The 13,013-nt window shown below is 44.6% G+C and overlaps 1 protein-coding gene across 2 annotated transcripts in view; it reads left to right on the forward strand.

Moving 5' to 3' along the window:
* The window catches only part of RECQL5 (RecQ like helicase 5), a 34,546-nt gene continuing 21,533 nt past the window's right edge, over positions 1 to 13,013 (forward strand). The window contains exons 1-7 of one of the 2 annotated variants that reach the window (XM_088535969.1): positions 1 to 121; positions 1,211 to 1,332; positions 3,016 to 3,534; positions 4,209 to 4,314; positions 4,806 to 4,917; positions 6,236 to 6,398; positions 6,778 to 6,860. In XM_088535969.1, the coding sequence (XP_088392095.1) occupies positions 1 to 121; positions 1,211 to 1,332; positions 3,016 to 3,534; positions 4,209 to 4,314; positions 4,806 to 4,917; positions 6,236 to 6,398; positions 6,778 to 6,860 (1,226 nt within the window). Of the gene's footprint in view, positions 122 to 1,210; positions 1,333 to 2,965; positions 3,535 to 4,208; positions 4,315 to 4,805; positions 4,918 to 6,235; positions 6,399 to 6,777; positions 6,861 to 13,013 lie in introns of those variants that run through there. The other variant, XM_088535970.1, reaches the window with a different exon arrangement.

Consider the following 13,013-nt stretch of genomic DNA (forward strand, 5'->3'; position numbering starts at 1 on the left):
ATGGGCGAGCAGCGCGGCGGGGGCCCCGCGGGCCGCGTGCGGGCCGCGCTGCGCGAGCGCTTCGGCTTCGAGGCCTTCAGGAGCCGCCTGCAGGAAGGGGCGACGCTGGCGGTGGCGAGAGGTGAGGACGGGGCAGCATCCGCGCCGGGAAGGGGGCCGTGAAGCGCTGTGCGCCCACAAACCCCCACCCGCACCCCCGGCGTGTTCTGAGAGGCCAAAACTCTCCACACGGAGCCATCTGTAGAAAAAACCTGTCTCACTGTAGCTGGGGTAGACACAGTTGATGCCCACGGAATGTTTTCCTGCTCATAATGCTCCTGTCCGCCCTGTGATCCGTGTGGATGTTCCTGGGAACGCAGGGCTGGTGCCAACGCAACCCCAAGGTGCTGGCGTTGGGGCAGCAGCGCCCACCGCGGCTGTGGGGCTTGCAGGGATTCACCTGCCACCACGCAGAGGGTGACAGAGCCCTGGGAGGGTGACAGAGCCCTGGAACTGGCTGCCCAGGGAGGCTGTGGAGTCTCCTTCTCTGGAGATCTTCCAAACCCGCCTGGATGCCACCCTGTGCCACGTGCTCTGAGTGTCCCTGCTGGAGCAGGGGGTTGGATTGGCTGATCCCTAGAGGTCCCTTCCAATCTCAGCCATTCTGTGAGTCTGTGATAACAGCCGTGTTATCGGCGGTGTTCGGTCAGCGGGGTGACCAAATAGCACTGTGTGCACTCACACCTCCCTCATCTGGAGTGGTCACTGCTCAGCACAGTGCTGGTTACTAAGTACATCATGGCTTCCATGTGTTTCCACCTCCTGCTATGAGGGATCTTTCTAAACTTCAACGGGATGTGAGGAGGATCTCTCATGGGATGGGTAGTTTGGTAACTGAAGGCTATTGGTGAGTGAAAGCAGCTTGCCTGGAAGGGAATTAGTGTGAATCTGGACACGTTGTTCCTTGTCATGGTTACTGTATATCTACAATGTAAAGGTGTTTCTATATGTTTGCAAAGTGATCATAGATTCTAAACATAGACATCCAAACACAGATCTGTGTTTACAAAGTGATCATAGATTCATAGGTAGTGATCATAGAGCCACTATGTTAGTGGTTAAACAGCCACGAACAGTCTGTTTCTCGCAGACTTTGTGCCCATCCCTCCAGACAAAGCTCCAGGCAGTTGGCACCGCTCGGTATCCTGGAGCTTTTTGTGTTGTTTTGCAGGCGAGAAGGATGTCTTTGTGTGCATGCCCACAGGGGCAGGGAAATCCTTGTGCTACCAGCTCCCTGCAGTCCTCGCCGTGGGCATCACCATCGTCATTTCACCTCTGATTGCCCTGATTCAGGTAACCGCCCTGGCTATTTATGGAAAATCGTACTTGCTATGGCAAGGAATTGATTTTTGTCTCTATTTTCTCCACTCTTCTCCCTCCCCGCTATGGCAAGGTGCTCTACAGAAGCACCAAAGTGCAGTACCTCAAATGGACCAAACTGGATCTTTCCCCAGAACATAACTGTCATTTTACCTGTTAAGTAATAACTCTGGAAACAGTGAAGTTGCCTTCGAGTGCATAATTTGTTCTGCATCAAACTTCTTGTTGCAGATTTTCTTTCTGTCATAGCTGCTTTAGCAGAACTGCTCTGTTTTTCCTTTTCTACTGTTTTATCACCTATGGGTAGGGATGTTTCCCTGCAAGAGCAGCTGAAACAGCACTTAAACTTCTGTGAAGCATCAGTTTAATATTGCACGATATCTGGTGTTGTAGGTTGCTGTTTTAATTCCTCTGTTATCTCTGTGCACTAAGACTTGGTGACGCATCTCAGAAAGCGGTTATAAATAGTGAGTTCTTTCCAGGTGAGAGAATGTCTAATTAAGCTTCAGGGAAGTTAGTAGCTGTTCCAGCTCAGGCAGTATTTTTATCATCAGTGAACCAGAAGTGATAAAACAAAACAAAAAAACACTGGTAAAGTTTCTAGATGAAGCACAATGTGTCGGTGATAAATATGCTAAGACGGGCTCAGGGAGTCCTACGGAACGGAGCTGTTGTCAACTCGGAAGTCGTCTCATCCAGCCCTCAGGCAGGGTGGCTACACCCGAGATGATCGTGGTGCATTTCAGTATAGTCCAATTTAGAGTTTAATCTGTTTAGTTTCTTATAGGGAAGGTGAGAGTCGACTTTGTGAGCAGAAAGCAGTGGATATTGGCAGCAGTCTAGTGACCGAGACCTGGTGAAGATCAGTGGATATTGACTGAATATCACATACCTTGAAATAAAAATCAGGCCTGTGAAAATTTAGGAATGAGAGGTAGTTCATCACTGAAAATAACTACCAAGTGAACTGTTGAAATATCCATCTTTCAGGATTATTCTTGACTTTTGAAAAGCAAATCAAATTCGTAGCTCTGTGCAAAAACAGGCAAATTCCTGTATCCAGTGTTCATTTGAATGTAATCTTGTGTTTCTGGATTTTCAAGGCCTGATTCTCATCCAGACTCAGTTCTCTTGCAGTGGTGATTTGCATGAGTCTTGTATTCTGTCTTACCTCAGCTGTGTTTATAAACTTCTTCAGATATTTTGGAGCACATTTGGAAATGTGCTCTGTTACCAAAGGGTGGTGTTATTCGTTTTCCATGTACGACAGCTTGATAGTGTAAATCCTGAGGCACGTAGGTGGCTTTTGTTTCAACTCAGTCTCCATATGACAAGATATTTAGCACGTATGCAAGGTATTTTGTAATTTTCCTGATGATGTTCCCAAGCAGCAAAATGACTATGTAAAAGAGCACGGAGACACAAAAATGCAGGTGGATGGTAGAACCAAATAGATTTGATTGCAACTAAATATGGGCAGCTCAAGATGAGGTTCTAAATAGCCAGATTGTGTGTGGATGTTGTCTTGAGACTCAGTCCTGTAGGTGAAGCTGGATCTCATCTGGATCTTCTCAGCAGTCTTTCTTTGATGATGGTTGGCTTTCCTCAATTCCATTTCCTTTTAAATATTTTTTTTTATTTACTTATTTAATCCAGGACCAAGTGGATCACTTGCTGGCTCTGAAGATCAAAGCCTGCTCTCTGAACTCCAAGCTTTCAGCCCAGGAAAAGAAGACCATCCTGGCTGACCTCGCGAGTGAGAAGCCCCAAGTAAAGCTCCTGTACATAACGCCAGAGATGGCAGCTGCCTCCTCCTTTCAGCCCACTCTGAACTCCCTGGTGTCCCGAAACCTCCTTTCCTACCTGATAATTGATGAAGCTCACTGTGTCTCTCAGTGGGGACACGATTTTCGACCCGATTACCTGCGACTCGGCGCCTTGCGCTCTCGCATACCCAATACACCATGTGTTGCCTTGACTGCCACTGCCACCAAGCAGGTCCAGGAGGACATTGTGGCAGCTCTTAAGCTCAAGCAGCCTATTGCCACCTTTAAGACTCCATGCTTCAGATCTAACTTGTTCTACGACGTGCAGTTCAAGGAGCTCCTGACTGATCCATATGCAAACTTGAAGGATTTCTGTCTGAAAGCGCTCGAAGTGAAGAACAGCACGGGGGTAGGTTTTACATTGGGGGAAGAAGCCTGAACTGAACAGAATATTCTTCAATTTTGCTGCAGTCGGTATAGCCCTGTTAGGTCTGTCATGGGGAAGGAAGAAGTCCCTGGAAGAGAAGTGTTCACATGTATTTTGTAGTTCGTCTCAAATAAGTAAAATATGAAGCTGTGTTCCCTTCAAACAAAAGCAACCTTAGAAATGCGTTGCTTTAAATTAACATGTGTTCAGAACATGCAAATAACATTTCTCTTTTGGTTCTTCTTCTCCCAGACAAACAGGGTGAGTTTAGATTGTCTAGTGTGGAAAAATACAATTAGGGGGAACTGAAGCACTTGGAGTGCTGAATTTCCTGCTGTAACACTAATTTCCAGAAAAACTCTGAGCAAGTCAAGTCATCAGTTTATTATCTGTAAAGCAGGGAGAGAGACTGTTTTTACCTTGTACACAGCGGAAAAGGACTGAGATATTTGGTGAATATCCCCTCAGCCTCACGGGATTCATGAGGAGACTCTGGTTTACTTCTGTGCAGCAGCAGCAGTATCATTTGCTTATTGGGAATCAGCTTGGAAAAGAACTGAGTCTTATGCTTCCCTGTTGTCCCTTCTGCACTAATGACCTCAGCTTTGCAGAGGAGCTTACCACAGTGTCCTGGGTTTTCTCTCCTGTGCATGCAGGTGTACTCGGGTTGTGGCATCGTGTACTGCAGGATGAGGGATGTGTGTGACCAGCTGGCTATTGAACTGAGCTACCGAGGAGTGAAGGCCAAGGCTTATCACGCAGGTACTGGAAGCCCTGTCTGCATCTCCCAGAAACTGGTAAATTGAACGGTATCACATTAAGATGTGGGTCAGAGTGAGCCAGATAGCAAATTTCTGGGCCTACTTTGGGATGTGTTAGACATTGTAGCTGACAGGTCTTCAAGGTAAGTAGAAGGCATTGCACAGAATGGTATTCCCTGCCATCCACAACTTTGACTTGTGCAGGATCTTGTATGGCCTCCATATAACAGCTTCTGCCCCAGGAGGATTCTGGATTTTCCTCTCTGAAGGGAGTCAGATGCTGATGTCTTCTGCTTGCTCACAGGCCAATTTAATTATAGGTAGAGAGCAGTGTGTTTATGAGTCTGTTTTTAAGTGATGGGGCTGGCTTGCAGTGGGGGAACGGAAGAGGAAGAAAATATTTCTACTATTCTTCTAGTACTTTTAGTAGAAAATACTTCTACTTCAACCTTCTTATTTTCTTATTTATTTATTCTCTCATTTTACTTCCAGGGCTCAAGGCAGCTGACAGGACTTCAATCCAGAATGAATGGATGGAGGAGAAGATCCCAGTTATTGTTGCGACCATCAGTTTTGGAATGGGAGTAGACAAAGCAAATGTCAGGTGTGTGAGGCTGGGTGCACCACCAGAGACCAGAAACAGCAGCGGGGAGGGAAGGCCTCCATCCTGTTACATGGCACATGTGACTCACATTCCTGATCAGCACTTGCTAAATTCCACAAAAACACAGCTTTTCTACATTAGAAGCAGCAAAAATGAACATGGAGAAGTTTTGTAAAGAAACTAAAAGAGCAGCAGAGCTCAGCTTTGCTAGTCATCCTAGAAACTAATAAAATTGGAGAAATGCTGCTTCTTACCACACCCTCCACGTTTGCAACAAAAGCCACCCAGACAGTCACAGCTGTCCCTTTCACTTCTCTTGATGTTGCCCTCAGAAAGCAGCAGAAAGGAAATTTTCACCCAAAATAGTTTGCAAACCCTCTATTAAAATAGTGAGAACCAACTTTTGGAGACTTGGAAACAAACTTTTGGAGACTAACTGCAAACTTTGCAAACTGCAATAAGGAAAAACAGCAGTTCACACATGACAATAAGGATTCTAAAATTATTACTCTAGTCCAAAGGTTAGAAACTTTGCACATGTTTTCAGTTGCTGTTCCTATGGGAACTGTCATCATAATTGCTCTGTATCATTAGAATTCCTGTCATTATCCTTGTACCACATTATAGCTGGACTGTATTAGTGCTGCAAGCTGAGATCATCTAGTGGATGCATCATTTAGTAGATCTTTTAGTAATTTAGTAGATTAACTCAGCTGCAGTTCACACAATACCCCATGAGCTGATCTCCTGCACTCTAAAATCCACATTCAAGCAGCAAAGAGTACCTGAAATGCATGGGGCTGACGAAATCTAACTGAAACACCCTTGTAACGTAGGGAGTTTCCAAGAAATTAAGTGAAAGTGACTCTTTTTTAATAATTAAAAGTCTGACCCTGGGAACAAAGCACTGTTGCTTAGCCTTGACTGTGTGTTGGGAGAATTCTAATGCCTTGTTCATGCAAATGTTTTCAAGTATAAGATCAAGTCTTACAAGTTCTGGTGGTGACTTTTCAGGATGAAAGGGAAAACAGAGGTGTTGTCTCTTGATATAATCAGATCCTCTCTACTGGTAATTCAGATTTGCTTGAGATTATTAATTCCTTCAGTAATCTTCCCAGTGCAGAAGAAATGTCCAGGGCCCTGCTGCTTCCAGACTGACCTGTTTCTGGAATGTTCATGTTTAGAGAAACAGGTTTTCTTGAATTTTGCTGTTTAATTTTCTGTCACACCCATCTGGGACATGGTGTCTTGCATGAAGTGCACAAAGTGATCTGAGAATATTGCAGCCATGTGCTTCCTGTTGTCTTATCACACGCAGGTTTGTTGCTCACTGGAATATTGCCAAGTCAATGGCTGGATATTACCAAGAATCTGGCAGAGCTGGGAGAGATGGGAAGCCATCCTGCTGCCGCCTCTATTACTCTAGGAATGACCGGGATCAAGTCAGCTTCCTAATCAAAAAAGAGCTCTCCAAAATCCAGGTAGGATCTGCAGAATGGTATCCAGCAGCCTGCATATGCTGGCTTTGCTCAGATCTGGTTTGCCTCTTACCTTTTGTAATGTCTGAATATGCACAGATTCAATGATTGTTTCCTGGAGCTGTAGGTGTAACTGTTGGCTCTGGAGCTGTGTTTAGCCCTGTTTCAAGGAGTAATAGAGGGGAGTAAAGGAAGGGAAAGGGCTGCCAGACCCTCCTAGAGAAGCCTGGATGAGCAGAAGGGACCTCAGCAGAAATGCAGAGCAGAAAAACAGTGGTATCTGTGCTGCACAGCTCAGCAGAGTTAGAGTTGGTTGTCACTAGAGATGTATCTGTTTGTATTTCAACTGAAGACTACAGTTATTATCCCTCTCTACTTCCAGGAAAAGAAAGGCTCCTTGAAAGAGTCCGACAAAGCAGTGCTGACATCCTTTGATGCCATAGTCAACTTCTGCGAGGAGCTGGGGTAAGTGCATTTCTTTCAAATGCTGTTTGATTTGGGGGGAAAATTATGTCCTTTCCCTCCAAGACACTGTTATAGCTGAGATCTTTCTGTAACTGCAAGACCAGAAAAAAGAAAAATTGTGAATGAATCACCCCATACTTTTTTTCCTGAGTGAGGAAAGTGTTGTTTGGTCATCTCTTACTCACTCCCACACCTGAGTTAACTGAGATACTGGTCTCAGAGTGTGATAGAAACATGCTGACATTAAACTATGATTCCTCTGGCTATTCATTTGAATATGATTTATTGTAGTGGATTGCCTCTGTTCCAGCTGCCCCTTGTTTTTACTCGTTGCTCCTTTGCCGTGTCTCCAAAAAGAGACAGACAAGCTAAAGACCATCACTGTAGGGTGGAAGCACTTAGCTTTAACATTTCACTGAATCTCAGGGGCTCCACTCTGCAAAATACGAGGTGTCCTTGGCTCCCATTGATGTCGGAAGGAGCTGAGGCTGCTTAGAACCTTTTGGAAACAGGCTCAAATTATGGATTTGCCCAATCTAAATGCAGCCTGGCATCTGCGATATGTTATTCAGATTTAGTTCATGATTTGTAAGCTGTAATTGTACCGATTGCTAGGCTGGATGAAACATCAAAGCTATAATTTTGCCCGTAACACAGCAGTGTATGTTCACCAAGTGAAAACAGTCAACACCAGTCATCTTGCTTTCAGGTCTGCATTTAGTTTCATTCTTTATAGCAGTGTCTAAAGCAACCTTTTCAGGGAGGACATGGCATGTGTTTCTTCTGTCTCTGTGAGCATGTTCTCTGTTTCTGGTCATGTTTGGAAAACAAATCCTGTTTTTACAGCATTGTTCTGTAGTAGTCTTACATGTGCTGAGATACAGCACAACATAACATGCCAAGAAGTACAGGGGTATCTGAAGCAACATTTTTTTTTTCCCCTAAGGTAAGGTGATTTGAGTAAGTAGCTATTAAGATGCTTCCTGCTTTAAGAGTTTGATCCACTTAGGTGAAATCTAAGCAGCTCTCCTTCTGTTGCATGTCACCTACTCACAGCAAGAACAGCCAGACGGCTGCTCATCTGGGTTTTACCTAACATGAGAGGCATCGGTGACTATTGGGTTAGAAATGTCTCTGGACATTTCTAGATCCTGGAAATGTCTCAACATCTGTTTTTTTCATCAGTCTTTGCATAGGTTGTCAATAAAGTTAGTTGTGATACTGTTGTCTTGGAATAGACATTCATACTGTGAGAGCTGTGTTGGATCAAAGTAATTTTGCATAAGCCAGAAGCAGGTACATGACACTAGAGCAAACTAAGAAGCCCTTTAAACCTGAAACTGATCTTGCCAGAGTCTAGATAAGAACAAATAAAGACAAACTTCTATTCTGATAGGCAAGTTTTTTTCATGGTATATTTAGGCTATTGCCTGAGCATGTCAGGAGAACATTGGTATAAGCTGCTTTTGGAGAAGAGACGTTCAGACAGAAAGGTCAAATGGGGCTTTCGCTGGTGAGAATCTCCTGTTGTCAAGTTGTAAGGCAGAAGGAAAACATAAAACTGGAGCAGTTGAAGGCATCTTCAGTTTTAGGTGATGGTTGATGGTTTAACATCTCTATTCTGTGGTTTTTCTTCAAAGATGAAAATCAGGCAGAGACTCTGGTATTCAGCTAGTCACACAGTTGCTGAATGTGATTGCGACAGGTTTTGCATTTGCGATAGATTTGCAGAATAACCTGCCAGCACTGGAATATGGCACTTGATGCAGGAAAGCTGCATGGGGAGAAATCCAGAGCCAGAAGATGAGAAAGCTTTCTGGGAACACCAGGCAGGATGTATCAGCACCGACTGTCACCTGGCCACGACACTCCGAGCACTGTGCTCAGCCTCCCCCTTTACATATGGTTCTACTTGTGCTTTGGAGAGGAGCAGCACCCAAAGAAGGCAGCGAATAAGAGGAGAGCGATGACGAGGAGGCAGAAGGCACAAATCACCACCAGCCCCCCAAGAACCCAGTCATCTGTTTCAATCCGTGTCTTCAGGTATTCCAGGACTGAGGATGCCTCTTGTACTGGTGGTTCTGTACTGTCCATGCTGCCTTCCCCCCTGCCAGAGTTAGACAAGAGCAACATCAGCATCTGATGGATCCTCTCTGTGCTCTGAGCAGAAAATCCACAGTCCCAAACCAATACACAGCCCTTGTGCCTGCAGGCATCCCTGCTCCAAGAGGTAGAGTCACTCCTCAGAATCTGGAGCATAAACCAGAAGGAAGAGCACTGAGGCCTTTGTAGGGGGCAGGTCTACAGAGAAGTAAAGCAGAAATCCTCCAGTTTCCCAAGACTTTGGTAAACAAGATATATTTTAATTATAACCTATCTTTTCTTAATAGTTGAGTCTCTCCCAGCATATTCAGCATAAACCCTTCATCTCTGAGGACTGCACAGCCTACACAAAAGAGATATTCAATGGGAGAACATGGTTGATACCTATGGGTAGATCTCAGAAAATGAAAATTGGTTGCTCTTGTGAATTCTTAAGTCCAACAATAATATAAACCAGCATCTCAGGGGGTTCTACACACTTGTGCCTTTCACCAATATTCTGCATAGTATCATTGTCATAGAAAGCTTTCTACTTTCTAAAGAGCATCCAGCATCTCTTTACAGGCATCTTGTGGTTTTACTAAAGCTTCCCTACTAGATGCTTCTGAGATGAAGCAAAGGACAGATTATTTCTCACACTCTCACTTATATTACTGCACAGGCCTAAAAGAGGAAGATGTCTTCATTATTTCAAACCATCAATGCCCAATTGGCTGTCTCTTATGTCTACATCTTTAATATGCTTCAAAAGGAGAGGATTAGTTTTGTTTCATCCTCACCAAATCACCTTTGACTAGGGGTACAAGCTTGTACTCCAGGTTCCTGAAGCTTTTCTTTATTTCTAAGCACACAGAATATTCAGTTAATGCTCTAATTTTTGGAAGGATGGCAGAGCACTTCACCCATTCTTTAACCAACAGACACCCAGCGCAAGGAAGCAGTTCTGGATAGCTCCCCTTTCCACTACAAAAGGAAGCAGCCTAGGCAGAAAAGCCTCAATACTCTGCAGACCCAGAGGCAGAAACCCAGTGTGATTATTCACCCCAGAAAGCTCCCCTCTCCTCTGACTATAGTCATACCTGAAATAGGAAGGTTATGTAGAGTCTTACAAATACCTGAAGCGGATGCGTTTGTGGTCCCTGCTGCTTCTGGTGCCCCTGCTGCCCTCCCTGTGAGGGTATTGGTCTGTAGTGAGAACCCCTTGCTGCACCTGAAGACTTACAGAGTAATGTGGAAATTGCCTATTTGTATTGCAGTAAATGATTAACAGCTGGCTTTCTTGCAAAGGTGTGGCTAATCTAATCAAAGCCCTTGAACCTACTTAAAAAGGCTTAATTTATGTGTTAATTTAAACATTTTTTCCCTATGCCTGTATCTCTTCCAACCAAGTCTTCCTAGTTCCTACTACATCCTCTCAATGGGGAAAATTGGAGCTTGTGGTGGAGAAAGGAGGGCTTTGCTCCCTGGCCATATTTGAAGGGCAAGCTCAGCTAAGGTCTGAAAAGGAAGCTGAACAAGACTGCCCTCTAGTCCAAACTTCACCATGACCATTTGGGTAGACACGTTTGTTACAGAGCCTTGCCCAGCTGTTAGCTGCAATAAAATGGACTCACTGTTGCTTTCTTCACTGAGGAAGATCAGAGGGAAGATCCTGCAAATAAAAAGTTCCTGGACAGAGACATATAAAACATATAAAAGGAGTGTGAAAAAGAAAGCTTCTGTCACAAGCCCAGCAGATCACTCTGAAACCAGGATGTTACTGAGTAGAAGTTATTCCATGAAACTTTAAATGCTTCTGCTGGAAAGGCCGCTCATGAGAGTTTTCATGGAAATAAACTGTTTCATCAGGGGTATTATAATAAAGTGACTTTCACCTTGCAGTTACTTCTAGGCTCATTGCAGCTTTTACCATGTGTACAGGAATTATTGTGTTTGAAGAAGTCTTAGTCTGTGCTCATTGAATCTTCCTCTCCTTTTTGGAACAGAGAAGATAGAGCCTCACTTGAGCTCAGGGTGTTCTGGGCCCCTTGACATGAGAATAGGTGACACCAAATGAGTGACACCAACAAGACCTGACGCTTGTGTGAGTGTGAGCAGGGACTCAGGCTGTCTTGCTTTTTTCAAACTCAAGAACTGCAGTAAAATGATCAGAAATTTGCTGGGCATCTTTCTGGCCAACCTGATCTTTTGTATACAAGAAGCTGGCAAAATGCAGTAGTCAAACACTCATGCATCAGCTGTATGAGTCGTGCTCCTGCGTGCACAGTATGCAATGGCAGGCAGAGCAGGCGTGTGGAAATCAACCTGGGAACCCCTGTGCTGCGGTGTCACGCGCTCGGTGGCTGTTCCTCTTCTCTGCAAAGGCACCCGCAATTCCTTAGAGCCCTGCTTCATTTTTCTCCCCTTCTCTTTTCTAACTAGGCTGTGTTTATCTTCTGCTTCTAATTCAGTAACCAGCAGTGGCAGAGATAAGAGAGGAGCCATTTCCTCTGTCCGTGCCCGTTGTCTGTCCCTGGTTTAACTTGCAGCACGGCCAGCCAGCGTTTGTGGCTTTTCATGTTGAGACAGAGCCTGGCAGCTCTGAGCTCATCCCTAGTGACAGCAGCTTGTCAGGCACTGATGTGTTTCCAACCCACAGAACTTCCTTCTGACTCCTTTAGCATGGGCCCATTCCATGTCGCTGGAACGTTTCTCAGTGGGATCCTCTTAATTCCTGTAGCTGGCATGTCTAGCACAAGCTAGGAAGAAAAGAAAGCTCTGTTCTTTCGCAGGGCTTGTGATATAATCAAGAAACAAAAAGGTCTGTTAAATTGAGCCTAGCACCTGCAAAAGAGGGGTTCCAAAATGTCCTGTCACCTTGACTGTCACTTCTCTGTAAATGAAATGAAAAAAGCAACGTAGCAACGTATCTGACAGAAGGGTTACAGTGTGATGCATCTCTGAATGTTAAAGAGTAAACTGATGACACACTTGAGCTTATCCTACCCTGACATGTTTGCTGGGAGTGAAAGCTTTGATGTAGCAAAATAAAAAGCAGTTTTTTGTTAGTCTGTGCATGCAGCAGCTCTGGGGAATCTTCCTTTCACTGGCAGTTGTCAGGTTGGGGCTCAAATCTTTGCTCTCTTAAGAACATGCCCATCTCCTGCTGGAAACATTTTCTTTCTCTTTTTGTTCGTAATTTTTAAACTGTCCTCTGTGTTGCAGATTTATACCGTTGTGCAGCTGTGCAAAAGTGCAAAATACCTACATCTAGTTTCTTTGAAAAAAAATGCAAGTGCAGTGTATTCCTAAGTTACTGATGCAATGCTCGTTTTTAATCCAAGTGCAAGCATCAAAAAGAGGTTTCTTTACAAAGCTTTCTCTGTTGCTCCCCCTGAAGTATGAGGAGTATTTAAAAGCTCATTGCTTAAAAACCTGATGAGTTTGCTCTCTGGTTGGAAGCTGGTATATACATGTGCAATCTCTTTGACTCCTCCAAGCTTAGCGGTCTCCCCACAAGGAGAGAGGATGGATTATCTATGTGCATGTAGATAACTTGCTTGAGATGGCTGATTTCATGTTAAGGTGTAACTGTTTAGGGCTGGAATAAATGCCAGTAGCCTACAGAATAGGTGCACTATGATATAATTCCTTCTGCTGTAGCCTTGCACTTACAAAAATCTCTTTGTGGAGTTCACCAAAATACAAACCAAACATACACAGGGGCTGCAGCATGGAAAAGGGATTTATTTGCACTTGTTAACTGCAGCTGTGCGGCCCATTCTTGGCTCTGCTTTGTGAAAACGCAGCTGTCAGCTGCTGCATATCCACCCTGAAGTGACGCCCACCAGACTGCACGGCACCTCTGCAATGCCTTGGGCTACGCAAGAAACATTCACCTGCAATATGCAGAACGAGCAGAACTCCTGAAGGATCTGAGTGCCACGGAGAGGATGGGTGGCAGGGAGCTGGCCGGTAGTAGAGCGATCAAATTAAACTGTAACGTTTGTAAGTTTTCCCCTTTTGCCTTCATCTTTCTGATTACAACTGATATTGCACACAATCAAATTG

The sequence above is a fragment of the Tinamus guttatus genome, unplaced genomic scaffold (assembly GCF_059628265.1).
Source record: "Tinamus guttatus ecotype Peru unplaced genomic scaffold, ASM5962826v1 Tinamus_guttatus_pri_ptg000649l, whole genome shotgun sequence".
NCBI classification, from domain to species: Eukaryota; Metazoa; Chordata; class Aves; order Tinamiformes; family Tinamidae; genus Tinamus; species Tinamus guttatus.